At 39.1% G+C, this 15,251-nt stretch overlaps 2 protein-coding genes across 2 annotated transcripts in view; one reads left to right on the top strand and one right to left on the bottom strand.

Annotated features, from left to right (window-relative positions):
- The window catches only part of LOC144650736 (xanthine dehydrogenase/oxidase-like), a 44,791-nt gene extending 38,394 nt beyond the window's left edge, over positions 1–6,397 (top strand). Inside the window, exons 36-41 of the mRNA XM_078510476.1 lie at positions 509–642; positions 1,608–1,739; positions 2,495–2,618; positions 2,826–2,922; positions 3,362–3,472; positions 4,431–6,397. Coding sequence (XP_078366602.1) covers positions 509–642; positions 1,608–1,739; positions 2,495–2,618; positions 2,826–2,922; positions 3,362–3,472; positions 4,431–4,498 — 666 coding nt within the window. The 3' untranslated portion in view covers positions 4,499–6,397. The remainder of the gene's footprint in view (positions 1–508; positions 643–1,607; positions 1,740–2,494; positions 2,619–2,825; positions 2,923–3,361; positions 3,473–4,430) is intronic.
- Positions 6,398–11,055: 4,658 nt separating this feature from the next.
- Positions 11,056–13,486, bottom strand: LOC144650722 (kelch-like protein 7). The gene has a single exon (XM_078510459.1). It carries the CDS (start codon positions 13,366–13,368, stop codon positions 11,590–11,592), a length of 1,779 nt encoding a protein of 592 aa, XP_078366585.1. The 5' UTR covers positions 13,369–13,486; the 3' UTR covers positions 11,056–11,589.
- Positions 13,487–15,251: the final 1,765 nt, after the last annotated feature.

Consider the following 15,251-nt stretch of genomic DNA (forward strand, 5'->3'; position numbering starts at 1 on the left):
TTAATCTTCATCTTTCCCGGTTACCAATTTAATGACCAACTCCTAGTTGGCTTGTTAGCTCAATTGGTTAGAGCGCTGCACCGAGTCCCGACAAGCCTGATTTTTTCAGGCTTTTTTTCACAACTGTTCATAACTGCGAGGATCATCTCTTCCCTCGGGGGGGGGGGGGGGACTCCCATATTGTAGGGGCGGGGATGCTCGTCGGAAATTTTGAAAATAACCCCTAAAAGAGACCAATTTGGGCGTGGCTGAAGCTATTTTAGACCCCTAAAAGATACCAAAATTCTGAAAGAGAATCTATATTTGTATATTTCTTCGTGTGTAACCCTAAACGAGACCCTGACGGCTTAAAATATTGCCATTTTGCCAAGAACACCCTAAGCGAGACCCAAAGTCCGAAATTTATACCCCTAAGCGAGACGGCGAGCATCCCCGTCCCTTTCATATGGTGCCCCCCCCCCCTCCCCCATCTCTTCATTTATTCATGTGTGAATTTTTTCTTATTCAGGCCGTTATGGGTTGCTGTGACATGTTAAACAAAGTGATTGATCCAATCAGACAAGCCATGCCATCTGGATCTTCTTGGGCTGATATTATTACCAAATGCTACAACAGTGGCGTCGACTTATCAGCTAAGTTCATGTAAGTCGTATAACTGTAACTTATTTAAGCATACTAACACGCCATTAGTCGATTCAGTTATAACCGGCGGTCTCAAAATTCAAATGATGGAAACCTCGCAACTGAGTCAGTGATATTACCGTGTCTTTCACTGAATTACATGCTAAAAGTTGCATTTCAGCTGCCGCCGTCAATCACCTTAGCGGAACTATCAGTTCACTTAAATGGATTTTTACATTACCGCGCACTTTGACTGGTAGATTTTGGTCCATTTTTTGTCAGTTTTTTTTTTTTTTATCAAGTATTGTTGATTGTCGTTGTAATAGTTTTTGACGACAGTGAGACATGCAATCGTTAAATGGGTATTGAACTTTTTGTGTGCGTGTTGTTGAAAGGCGCAGTTAAACGGAATGACTCTGACCAAGAGCCATTATCGGACTTCTTTTCTGACTTTACATGGTCAATCGTGAGTTGAGTTCTTGACTTTTCCCGCGCTTGGCACCCGCGTTGCACAGCTTTTCTCAGTACAAGCTCTGATTGGCTGATTGTAGTAGTTGGGCGCATTGTAATTGGCCAGATGTGATTTAGTTGGTTTTGGTTTAATGCTGACAGTAGTTAGAAAACCACTCTAAGAAATTTTGGGTTCTCTTTGTTCCAATTAAAAGAGAAATTATGAAACGTTTATCAGTGAGACGCATGTTGCTCTTGTTAAAACAACAATGCGGAGCAGGGATCTGGCGTTTGCTCAGTAAATTCATTTTTTGTTATTTGCTCAGTTAATCACTGTGTGACACAGATATTTGGCTGCGTAAACGTGGTGATTCTTGCATCTCTTGTTTAGTTTAGTTACTATTTATTTGCCGATGAATCGTCAGCTACATGATGATTTCAGACCATTAAAAGCTGTGTTTAACGCAAACTGAATTAAATCTTTGATCCGTACGAAAATCAAGGTGTTCTAATGTACAGTCGTCTTCGTCTCCCAGGTCCATAGTCCAAACTCAAGGACCTTATGCTTACAACACTTATGGAGTGACATGTGTTGAAGTGGAGCTTGACGTGCTGACAGGAGAAAGAGAGATCTTACGTACAGATATACTTAATGACTGTGGACAAAGGTAAAAACGTCATGAAGTATTTTGAATAAAAAATATCAGTCTTTTCACTTGCAGAATTTCAAATTGTAATTGGATCAACTGCTGAAAAAATCTCCTTTACAGAGCGATTTCCAAAAAATGGAAGTGTTTTTGCTTCTTACAACAGTCAGAGATTAAAAGAGTGTTCCTGTTTGTGACTACAACCCTTCGCTTAGAAGTAATATTTTCTGTTTAGGAACATTGACTCAAAACTTTTTTCATTTATCAAATCTAGCAAGCGTTAACTAAGAAATTTGTTTGACACAATGATTTACACTATGCGTAAGCTACGCGAAGATACTCTACCACTAATTACTCTGACAGGTGAATTGTAGTATGACGCTTGAGAGCATGTACCAAATATAAACACGGCTTCCGAATTGGCCTCAGTGGTCATCTTTGGATACACAGGTCCAATCAAAGAGATTATTAACTGTTCTAAAGTGAGCAGTGATCAACGAGACCTGCTGGAATGCTGCGGTTTTCGTTCGCTCGCAAAAGTTGCAGCAATTGTTATTGAAAATGCACTGAAATGAAAACAAAAGACCCAGGAATTTTTTTCCGTTTTGTCAAATCTGTTCTGCTGTTCAAATTTTTGAGAAAACTGTATATTTCAATTTGAGAGAGCTTGCCCTTTAACAGTGTTCTCACGTTTACTGTGCCACGATATAGAAAAATGGAATTAACAATTTTGAGTAAATGTCTTGTTTACGGTGTGATTTTTTTTCTGTTATCAGCATGAACCCCGAACTGGATGTAGGCCAGGTGGAGGGAGCATTTGTGATGGGGCTTGGGTTTTGGTTAACAGAGAAGATCATCTACGATGCTAAAACAGGACGAAATCTCACCAGTGGAACATGGGTAAGGGCTTTCATTTGACTTCAGCCAGTTTCCAAGTTTTTTTCTCGAGTTATCATAAAAATAAGCAGACAATTGTCACGACCAGAATGCAAATGAGCAAATGCGTCGAACCAATCATTGTTACGGCTATTTTTTGGTGAGTGTTTGCCCCTTAATATTCCTGTCTTCATTTCTTTTGATGACGTTTTTTTTTCTTTACAATACCAGGAGTACAAGCCTCCCTGTTCAAAGGACATACCGATTGACTTCAGGGTGACACTTCTGAAGAATGCTCCCAATCCACTCGGCATTCTCAGGTCCAAAGGTGACAAAGACGTGGATCTACTTTGAACTGAACTGAATCGTGGCTATGCACCCTAACATCATTACCGAAAACATGAGCTCAGTAGTTTGTCAGAGACAAAACTTTTGACATTTATAAATAGTATTCTGGACTTTCTGACGTCACATGGATTCCTAATGGTCAGTTCCCTCTATGAAATGCGCCTAATGACAACTATATTCAACATAACATGTGTCAGGTCCAGGGGGGGTGGCCTTTTTTCTGATCTTCAAATGAATTTTCATCATCAAACTGATTAATCTGTTGAAGAATTGGACATTATGTTGAATAACTTGTAGACACGCTCCATTGGCGATCTGGGCTGCTTATCAAGTTTAAAACCAGAATAATAAAATGCAAACGACTGTTAAAGTACCCAGGATAATGCTCATTAATGAGTCGTTTATTTATCTTCCTTTAGCTGTGGGAGAACCTCCTTTGTGCATGTCCTGTGCATGTTTGTTCGCCGTGAAGCATGCCGTGGAAGAGGCACGGACTGAGATTGGCAAAGGAGATGATTATTTTGTCATGAGTGAGTTATACGCCCAGGAATTTTGTATTGCTTTTTGGTGCATTTTGCATAATTTGTGGTCGGTCAGATGTCTTGTAAGTCAGTTAATCAAGCAATAGTTTAATTTCCTGTTATGTCCTCAGATTATTAGTCAGTCAGTGAAATGACTTTGTCAGTCAGTCAGTCTGTTAGTCAGTCAGCCAGGCAAATAGATGGACGGACTGTTCCGGGAGTTTTGTTTACTTAGGGCCTGTTTACATGATTCCGGAATGACTTTCATTCCGGAACGAAACTCATTCCGGAATGAAGTTCGTTCTGCATTCACATGAAAGAGTCGACCGGCTCAACCTAGGCTTTTTCACGTGAGTGGTTTTCGCGCGAGATCAAAAACAAAGATGGCGCATGTTTCGCTCAAACATGTTATTGTCCCCATTTATGACCATTTCTGCAATTTTAACGAGAAATTTAACCGTAGGGCTGCTTCTTTGGGCTAAACAGGAAATACTCTTACCCTTTTTCTCTCTGAGCACAAACTGTGGTCTCCGTTTGCGGTTTCATGAGATGCGGTTTCATCTTGGAACGAAATTCGTTCTGTGTTTACATGATACCAGAATGAGATGTCATTCCGGAACGAAAATTTCATTCCGGAATGAAAACCGGAATGAACTCATTCCGGAATGACTTGACTTTCGTCTCCGTATCATGTAAACAGATACAGAGGAATGTATGGGGATGGAATGAACTCGTTCCGGAATGAAAGTCATTCCGGAATCATGTAAACAGGCCCTTAGTCAGATAGTTGGTCAGTCCCAGTCAGTCAGCCAGCCATGTACCAAGTCAATCACCTAGTCAGTCCAGTTTGCCATGAACTCAGTAAGTCGCATCAATTTCTGCTACATTTGAAATATTTTTCAAGTAACCATCCTGGTTTTAGAGCTGCCAATGGATGCTGTTTCTAACAAACTTTTTATTTTTTTAGATGCTCCTTCTATGGTTGAAGACACACAGTTAGCATGCCTTGTGGACTCCAGTCAGTTCACTTTGTGATCATGTGAAGGCAACTTGTATTCGTGTGAAGCTTGTACTCTAATAGCTTCTGGTTGTCCCTCTATTAGGGTTATAATTAAAATGATAGAAAGACTACTGTGGAAGTGCTAATATACAGCTATTTCGTAATTTATGTCTGGGTATTGTTGAAATTTTGCACATCGGTGTTAAGAAAATCTACTACTTTATCCGGTCCTTTTATATGGCTCTAAGTTTGAAAAATTCTTTTGAAATCCAATACGGCTAAAAGCAACTTGATTTAAAATTTCTGAAGAAAAAATTAAAGGACGAAATCAAGTGAGTTTGCTTCATCGTTATATCTGATTGGTCTTCAGCGTACACATCAGCCCTCTACATCTACCCATACTACCTTTCGATCTTCTCGCGTAAGCTTGAAGCTTTCATACAATGTTAATTAAAATAGCTGTATATTGAACCTGCACAGTCTTCTGACACATTGTATGTAAACATAGCACAAGATTAACATGAATACCAGTAGAAATAATCTGAGTATTGATTGGATGAAAAGAATACCGACAAATTTGGATAGTAGGACCTCCCCCCTCCCCCCTGAACATAAACCCCCACAGTCTCAGACGCAAAACATCCTTCCCCGACCCCCTGCACTAAAAAAAAGGCCTGCCCACCAAAAAGACTTTTTGAACGAAAATAATCCCCACAGCTTACTATCGAAATTTTTAGGAACCAGTAGAAAACGTAATACTTTATAGACTTTTTCCAATATAAGGGTCGATCAGATTTGTTGTGTATTGAACGGTATGTGATAAAAGAGAATACTAGTGGTAATATGACATGTGGTTAGCTTAATATCTACATTTATGGAACCAGTAGAAAATATAGTAATTTATAGACTTTTTTGCAATATAAGGGTCGATCAGATTTCTTGTATTTTTTAACAGTATGTGATATAAAAAAGAATACTAGTGGTAATATGACATTATTACATGTGGTTACAATGGTACAAGATAAAAAAAAACAAGCCTCAAATAATTTTTTCTCTGAGCAGGTCCTTTGTCAGTCAAGGGCAAATTTTGCACTGGGGGGCGCGATGGATGCTCGTCAGAAAATTTGAATGAACCTCCCTAACGAAGACCAATCTGCACATGGCTCATGCATTATAAGACCCTTAAGAGATTCTTTTCTAAAACAGATACACAAATAAGAGTTACAGTGACTTAAAAAACAATAAAGATATTGACATTGTACTAGCCTTTCCTCTTTGAAGACATTTTACAGATCTCATGACATTTAGATCTCTAAACCAGGAATTTAGTATGAGGGTGTTTTAATGTTTCTATCCGTGCAACCCTAAATGATATCTCTTAAAGTGAAAAACATCAGTGAACACCCTTTTAAAGTGATAGTCAAAATCTGCTGTTTGCACCCCTAAGGGAGACGACGAGCATCCGCGCCCCTTCATGTGGAATTTCTTCCCACCTCCCAGGGATTTTTGAAGAAGTCTGTGTGGTCTTCTTTCTTATGTTTACTGTTTTATTGCTTTTTTCCAAAATGGTTGGCATCGTATAAAAGCATGTTACAGTGAAGTTTCTACTTCCCACAGAATAAAGTCAGACTTTCCCTGGTCAATTTGTCAGGGCAGACTAAAATGTTTGCCTAATTTACCAGAAAACTGTCAGCTATCCGCCTGCTACTTTGAGGCTTAAAACCGAACAAATATACTTAGACTTCTTACCATAAAGAGAATTAAATAATGTATGAACTTTTCAGACAATGTTGGAACTAGTCTAATTTTTTTGTATAGCGTACTGATTCTAAGCCAGTGTCTAAGTTGGATGTCGTTTCATTCACAGTATTGGTATTGAATAGAACACTAATATAAAATGGTCATAACCATTAAAGACATTTTAATTATCTACCTATTGTCTAATTGTAATTTCTCTTATGGAAGGAAAATAACTATTCGAGTTGATTTTTTTTTTATTCGCGTCGTCTTGAGGTCATCCAGGCCGCAGAAATCTCGCTGGGAATCTGATTCACTGACGTTAAAATATACCAGTCAAAGCATCATGTTCTCCTCTATGCTATTTGTGTAGACATTGCGCTACTTGAAAGCGATTAGCTTAAATTCGATTGGAACCAATTTTGATTAGATGTTTCTCTAGTTGTCCATGTGATGAAAGGCAAACCTGCCACCCTCCTAGAAGCTTCTAGCGGTCTCCCCAGAAACTGGAGAATAGCCTCCATTTGGCGCAAAAATATGCACGGATATTTGTCCGTGGACATTATCTGTTCCGAGAAGCGAACAGACTTTGAGCCTCGAGGAACAGGTAATGTCTGCGGACAAATATCCGTGCATATTTTTGCGCCAAATGGAGGCTATTGTTTTTATTATCCTTCAAATATTTTTACTCAAGGCCGCTTACTTTGGGAAACCTTCTCTCAAACCTTTAAAACGTTAAGATAATTCTGTTGACGTTCAAAATATTGTTGGTCAGTTCAAAATGTTTAGTTCTATTCAACTTAACAGTTTACCAGGGCCGAAAACAGAACGCGCGTACATAAATCACAAAGTTAAAATACTTGACAATTATTCCACCAGCGCTTGTTGTATATGGGATGGTAGATAGCCAACGAAGCGCATGCGCCAAGTTGGCTATAACGATCTCATATCCAACAAGCGCGGGTGGAATAATTGTTTTATTAAAAACGCCCAAAGAATTGCAATATTAGAGCTCCCCAGCTGTTTTCATTGACGCATATCGCCTACCATATTTGTGGTCAATAGTATATGTGCTCATAAATACCATTGCCTGTTAACCAGTCAAAGCTCAGGAATTGCGATATATCATTGCTAGTTTTTAATAATGGGAAACATCACTCGAATGTTCCCCAATTTTAGTTGGGGCATATTGTGTCACGTGACGCTTTTCAACCAGTCGTGCGCGAGCGAAAATATTTGGTAGGTTTTAATTTTGTTTTTCAATAGCTGACTGAGTCGTTCGTGAGTCGTTAATGTAGTAGCAGCAGTCACTGCCACACCTGATGGATTTGAAGTCGGACACAAGGGAGGAGACGGGATCTGCTGTTTATAGTGCTCTTTGGGTGACCGTTAGGTGCAAAGGACAAATTTCCCTTCTCAGCCATCTGAAGGTCTCTGTCCTCGTCGCCCTACTTAACTGCAAAATAAGTGTAAATATATCCTATTTACCCATAATTGGTTTGACGCACCCTTTTTGATGGCTAATTCCGCTTTCTTAGGAGGAACACTGCCTTCATTTCAACAGGACTTCAGCTGGTTAGATATTTCAGTCGATGAACTTTGGCATATACCCAGCTGGATAGTTGAATGTTGTAAACCTTTCTCTTCAAAGGACTTATGACAAACATGAAATAATGCACTAAAAAAAATCAATAGAAAAACGCAAAAAGGCGAGTAAAGCGAAACGCACCCATTCCATTTCCGGTAAGGGAGCCACGTGAGCTGGAGGTATAGATCAGACGAATAAAGCCACACATTGAAGCAATTATGAGTTCACAAGTGCTAAGTAAGTGTTGAGGGACTAAGACGACTAATATTAAAAAAATCATGTACAAACTGCAAGTACAGTGTAGTTGTTGCAATTGAATCAATTCAAAGAACTCTCAATTAAAATTAGGGCTTTAAGGGGCGAACCAATTAACTTTTAAAGGGCGGGGGAGGGATTGGAAGACTTTTTAAAATTCCCTGCAGCTCCCACATTGAGGAAAAAAATTCATGCATGGTAAGCTCCGAGGGAAAAAATACTAAAAAGACTGAAAAAATATCTGCCTTGTTGATCAGTGGCAAAAAACGATTCTTTCTAAGAAGAAGTCTTCCAACTCCCCCACCCCTCACAAAAAAGTCAGCTGAATCACCCCTCAAAGGTTTTGAAGCATCCCCGTGATAAAACTTGGAAACATTGTTCAAACTAAACGTTCTCCAACTGCCTCTTAAATGCAAAGCCTTCCTTACGTTATTGAGTCATAAGTGCAGGAGGATTTGTGGACAGAACACAGGGAGCCCTCACATCCGTTTAGAATATGAATAAAAGATTAACCTACCTTTATCGCGCGTGTTTTGTGGCGGCCATTTTGAATTTTTAATGTGCGCGCGGTCTGCTAGTGCGAGGTCTGGAACCGATATTACGGAAGTCTGGGACGGGCGGCAAAATTCGTAAATTCTCGGAGGATCCGATCGCTCACCGAGGATAAACCGAGCAGGCTCTGAGTGATTTGGATACCTGTAATTGGACAAAATGGCCGCCACAAAAAAAATGCGACAAAATGGCCGCCACAAAACACGCGCGATAAAGGTAGGTTAATCTTTTATTCATATTCTTAACGGATGTGAGGGCTCCCTGTGGACAGAAATGACAAAAATGTCCTTGCCTAGCCCATTAAAACGCCACTCAACCAGTGTCACAGCTGATACGAATGTACCCCAAAGTTTAGTCTCCTTTGGATGTCACACAACGCTCTCCGAGTGTTGCGTGACATCCCACAAAGGCTGCTGCAACGGAGACTGCCAGATTTAACGATTTTGATAGCGGAGCTGCATCAAGCCGAGAAAATTTGGAAGCCATGTGACTGTACGAACGTCCGTCTGCACAGACTTACATCTTTGATATTGGACATCCATGTTATGGTCAATTGACAGCTGTCAAAACAAGGTATCCGCTTACCAGTATCACATTGCCATGTCACGGCTCAGATATGAAGCAAATCGAGGTCACGTGTTTTTTAAAGTGGACTCAAGTCCTGTGTTTTTTTTTTCCTGTCTGGGGTAATGACAGGATTTTGTAATAAATGACAAGAATTTCTGCGATTGGAGTTGACGATTTAGTTTGGCTAATGACATAGACAGTTGCTGCATGTGTATGTGTTGTTCTAGAAGGTATCCATTCCTCTCCAACAGAAAGGGTTTTATGGTTTAAATCCCCCCCCCCCACCCCTGTCAAAATTCCATTTAAGCCCCATACTTTCCTTTAAAAATTATGATTTTTGAGGACCCCCACCCTAGCAGAATTTCCAATGATCTTTCATGGGGTGGGTATAGATATTTTCTGGAACTGCACATTTCGACCAATTGGGGAGTGGCTGAGCCATATCTTCATTACAGTATTAGTTGTTAAATGAAAAAAATCTTACACATGTTCATTGAGTGACCATGAAATATAGAATCTAAAAATTCTTTCAATTAGCATAGTGTAGCCTTAAGTTAAAGAAAACCTGATTACAAGGAAAATCAACAAATGCATTTTATTATCACTTTGCAACCATACATAATATTTTTACATAATATTATTTCCAGGCAAAATTAAGTCTAGCATAATATAATTTTGTTAGTGATTTTACTACAACCTTTAAATAATTACTACTCAAATAAATACTGTTAGGTAGGAACTAATCTCGTTGTTTTCTTTTGTTTACTTAATGACTGTTTAGCACGAATTGTCAGATGTTATTTCATGGGTTTAATAAAAGCCCTCCAGTAATGACAGTTACTGTGTAATAATATTCGATTTCTATTGCTAATTTTCTTAAGTATACTAAATTTTACCTATTATAAGTAGAAACTCAGTTGTGTTCTATTGGAAATCTGCAAATCTGATTGGTTCTAACACTGTTTTCTATTCACTGATAGAACACAATCGCGCACACGTTGCTCTTTAAAAAGACAATTATTCTTGATTTTTGGCTTAGAAGTGCATAAAATTGTACGTTTTGGACTGCAATCATTTAGGAGTTTCTACTAAAACAATTAGACTACTCGCCCTCATTTTCCACAAGCGATAGTCAACTTGGCGGTGCCTTGTTGACTATTCGCTCATAGAAAACTCGGGCTCGTAGTCTCTGTAATTGTTAATTATTTTGTTATATGGTTTAAAACTGGCCAACATTAACCTAATCCTGTAATAACAATCATCCTTTCAAACAACCCTGCCCAGTATTTTTAATTCGCATTTCATTCTAAATTCTTAAAACCAGTTCTACTACTAGTCTTAAGGTATCACGGAAGGAAAATTGCCGTTTTCGTTCCAAGTGAAATTGTGTGCAAACCATTATTGTAACCCCAATAAAGTATATATTTTCTGAAAGCTTATTGAATAAAGATTGTAAGTTTTGGATTTTGTTTTGATCACATAGACCGTAATAAGCAAAGTCAGCATTTTGTTTGCCATTATGATGTTGTGCAACGTAAGGTTTATTTGAGAACACATTTAGGTGAGAGCCTAAACTTTTATATGGAATTTGATCTACATATGTTGGTCTAAAAAACGATGTCTCAGATTTTTCTTTTCTTGCTCCATTAACTTTTTACGAATTTTTAATCCTAAAGAAGCCCTAAAAACGCCATTTTAAAGTTTGAAAGTTTATAAAAAATTAATGGAGCAAGAAAAGAAAAGTCTGAGACACCGTTTTTTGGACCAATATATGTAGATCAAATTCCACATAAAAGTTTAGGCTCTCACCTGAATGGGTGAATGAATGGGCATCATAATTGTTAACAAAATGCTGACGTTGCTTATTATGGTCTATATGATCAAAACAAAATCCAAAATTACAATCTTTATTCAATAAGCTTTCAGAAAATATATACTTTATTGGGGTTACCACTGATGGTTTGCACACAATTTCACTTGGAACGAAAACGCCAATTTTCCTTCACCCGTGATACCTTAATTTGAGTGCAAGCAAGACGAGAACGAAAATAAAGCCTACAACTCGTTACAGTTCTTGTCTTCTCTGGAATCGCCTCGAATAGTAAATTATCCAGGTCCTTCTTCACAGACAATTTGAAAAGTGAAGAAGCGGACGCCATTCTGTTGGTAACCGCATGCTGTTTGGCTAATCACTTTCTACAACAGAATAGATAGTGAGTAGCGTAGCCAACCAGCGAACAGCATTCGTAAAAGAACCTAGTACATTTATACTAATCACTGATAGAACACAATTGCCAGCACGTTGTCCTTTAAAGAAGCAATTTTTTTATGTTTGGCTTTAAAGTATACATAAAAATGTAGAATTTGGACTGCAATCCTGTAGGGTTTCTACTACATGAAGAACAACTAGACTACTCGCCCTCGTTTTCAATGAGCGATAGACAACTTGGCTGCAGCTCGTTGACTATTATATCTGGGTACTTTTAGTAATGATGCTCTAAGGTGTGAACGCTGATGCCTGTTCTCCATAAAAACAAAGTTCTGCCATTTATTGTGTTGTACATCAAAACACTCCACAGTTCTCGCAAAATGTTTCTCATTTCGTCCTCCAACTAAGTAAATAATGTCATCCATGCTCACAATGCCGCAGGCAGCACGCGGAAAAGCAGGACTGGTGACCAGGCTCCACTCATTTGTACTTGGATCAAATGTTTCACAGGAGGCTTCTGTGGTCAGTGAATCTGACATGTCACTGTATCCCCCAACAACAACGATTTTCCCCCTTGATGTGGCTGCAGCAGCAAACCTGCGGGGGTTTGAGATACTTGGAATCATCTTCCATTGGTCAGTTGATGGGTTATAACACTCGACGCTGTTATGACAAGTGTTACCATTGTGACCTGCAATAACATAAATGTGTTTTTGCAGCACAACTGAACAATGACCAGCACGGCCACTTTTCATTGGAGCCACTTCCTTCCATTTATCAACAATGGGATAGTAGATTTGTGTTCTATTCCAGTCATCCTCACCTCCTGTTAAATACAGTACTTCATTGAAAGTGGTGACTGAACAGTCTTTACCAAGATGACAGTCTCCTATCGAGTTCCACTTCCTTCGTTTTGGGTTAAAAGAATGTATCTCGGAATAATAACTACTCCCTCCGAACACATACAAGAGTCCACCGCACACTGCAGCATTATGATTCCTCCAACACTCTGGTGCTGTGGATGACAAATTTTGCCATAGCTTAGTTGACAGTGCAAAAGAGTGAGTGTTGTTACGTGATTCATTGTTTGGTTTTAGTCCACCAGTGAGCACTACCACATTCTCATATTCGACATTTTCCCCTACAGACAAACAAGGTGTAAGCGAAGTGCCTTGGAATTGATCCGGGAAGCGTAGGTAGTCCAGTCCGCTGACTACAATACTCGTGCAGCTGGGGCTTTTCTTAATTAGCTCTTCTTCTTCAAGAATCTGGCAAAGGCTGTCCTTTGACATCGAGAAAAGCCTCACACATTTCAGCAACTCAGGAAGAGCACATTCTCTTGATTCCAGATCATGTTTGACCCATCTCATCATTGCTTTATAGACTTCTTCTTCTTGTGGCACGTTTATTTTGTCATCACAAAACAGTTCTTTGACCTTCTGTAAATCAAGCGACTGGAAATCTTCAGACATTGACACAGCCACGAAATTTTCATGGAAGTAAGACACTACTGCCTGCTTGAACAACTTGCAATTGTACTTGGAAGCGAAGGACTCTAAAGCCAGACAATTCGAAGAATCAATCATAAAATCAGCGCATGCTTTCAGAAAAATACAGGCTTCCAATTTCAGACTCGGGATCATCAAGTAATCAGCCGCGGCGACGATATCTAGCGCATTAGCCGAGTTGATGTACGCTTCGCCAGTGTAAAGATATTGAAGAACCTTGGTGAAGGCTTCAGATGTTATGTCTGTTAGCTTTATGAGGTTGTCTTCGTTTTCTCTCACTTTCAATTCACTTGTGAAGAGAGTGCGGAAGTACGGACTGCCAATGGACAAAACACATCGGTGGGCAGGGAAATCTTGGCCTTCAGCTCGAATGGTTACATCGCATAGAACGTTCGATTTCCTGAGTTCGTCTAACTTTTGAATAAGCCCTTCTTTAAAATCCTTGACAAGCACTCTCTTTGCTCGCCCGTTCATCACTGATGTGGTCATCTTTTCTGTGAAAATGCACTGTCATGGAGCACTTTGAAATGTACTCTTGCGTATATTTTCCCGGTAAGCACCTCGACTGCGAACCAAAATGCACTCATTTACGACGGTCCATTGCTTCAAATCTGTGCGATCGTTCCGCCATTGTTTTGAAAAGTATCCGCCGCTGAGTTTTGAGGCGGCTGTATTCGCAGGCGCACGATAACCTGGAACGGAGTGTCTTCGGAAAACACAGGGTACCCATACAAGCGGTGCGACTGTTTGTATGTTTGAAATATGAAGAAATGTATTAGAATATCGAAAGGGTTTTCATCATCGTAAGGGGTGGACCATTAGATTTTTGATGGGGGGTTGTGCAAATCCCAAAAAAAATATCGAGCATGTGCTTCTGGTTTAAAAAAAATATCATGCAGAATTGTTAAGAAGGAAAAAAATATCGAGCAGCCGTAATCAGGGCGTGGCAAAGGATTTTTGCGTGACGCGTGACGGCCCCAAAAGAAGCTGTGAGTCACATGATACGGAACTAGGCATCACATATTTTGAAGTAATATATCAAACACGAGAGGCAGTGTTTCATCGGGTATCCAAACACCGAGAAGAGAGTTGAAAATACGACGCGCAGCGGAGTATTTTTGACGAAATTCGAGGTGTTTGGATACCCGATGAAACACTGCCTCGAGTGTTTGATATATCTTCTCAATCGGAACAAAAACTACGGAGCAAACGGAGAAATAAAATCGTAAAAATCTATGCTAATTAAGATCAGGTATCCAATCCACCGTCACGGCTATGATTTTCTTTGTTTTAACTTGATGAATTATTAATGAGTTTGAGAAGCGTGATTTGGTATTTTGCAAGCGCGTGACTTACCAATTAGATTTCCTATTAAAGTGAACCCTCTGATCTAGAAGGATGTTATGATGCAAAGATATTTTAATATGCATTCAGATTCCCACCTTAACAGTTGTCGTGTGCAGGTATTTTTTTGTAACAAAATAAGATTTACCTAGAAAAGGAAATGGAACAAACAAGAGTAAAGGCAGGCCACATTGTATATGTGCCGGGTTCAAAATATACAAACGTGTGAAACTGATGCTCTGGGTATGTGCACGAGTACAAAAGACAATTAAAGATATCAAAAAGCTTTTAATTTTTTTTTTTCCTCTGGGTAATCCGTGTTTTTGCAAAGTTCTATAAAACATACTTTTGTGTTCATTGCCTATGTTCAAGCCAAGAAAATAATACTAACAGTCTGTAGCACATAAATAAAACACGATTGTTTTATTATTTAGGAATTGAAATATTGTAATTTTAAAGATCATGCACCTATATAAAAGACGATTCAAAGGGTCAACTACCAATTTTATTTTTTCAGAAAATAAAGTAAGACAGGCCTACACGGACTCTCCATGTGCTTTTTGTGGTCGCGTCGCATTAGCGCCTTCAAATTATATTTTTGTTCTCACAAGCATGTTGTTAAAAGGATCTACCTTTTTTTAAAAAAAAACGAGCAAAAAAACGAGCGCATTCCTTACGAAGGATAAAGACAAAACACAAAATAAGGCTTAATAATAACATTTTAAGCGCATTCCTTACGAAGGATAAAGAAATACTATGACGGAAAACCGTAACAAACTATTACTATGCGTCTTAGTAGCCTTTATGGCTTACTATACAGCAAAACAAGCCTTCTCAAAAACACAAGCTCACCTTCACAATGAGTAGGATCGAAATCCCCTGCACCTGATTGGTTTGTTAAACAACATCAAGAACCAATAGGAATAGTGCAAACTCGATCCTCTACCCTAACGGTCCACATTATAAAGGTCAAAAAAACATTTTTCTTTCGGGAACGGAATTGAGAAAACATCTCTACCTTTCCCTGA

The sequence above is a fragment of the Oculina patagonica genome, chromosome 4 (assembly GCF_052425735.1).
Source record: "Oculina patagonica isolate OP01 chromosome 4, crgOcupat, whole genome shotgun sequence".
NCBI lineage: Eukaryota > Metazoa > Cnidaria > Anthozoa > Scleractinia > Oculinidae > Oculina > Oculina patagonica.

Bases quoted from the DNA above. Each gene is read 5' to 3' on its own strand.
- LOC144650722 (XM_078510459.1), bottom strand. From the start codon at position 13,368: ATGACCACATCAGTGATGAACGGGCGAGCAAAGAGAGTGCTTGTCAAG.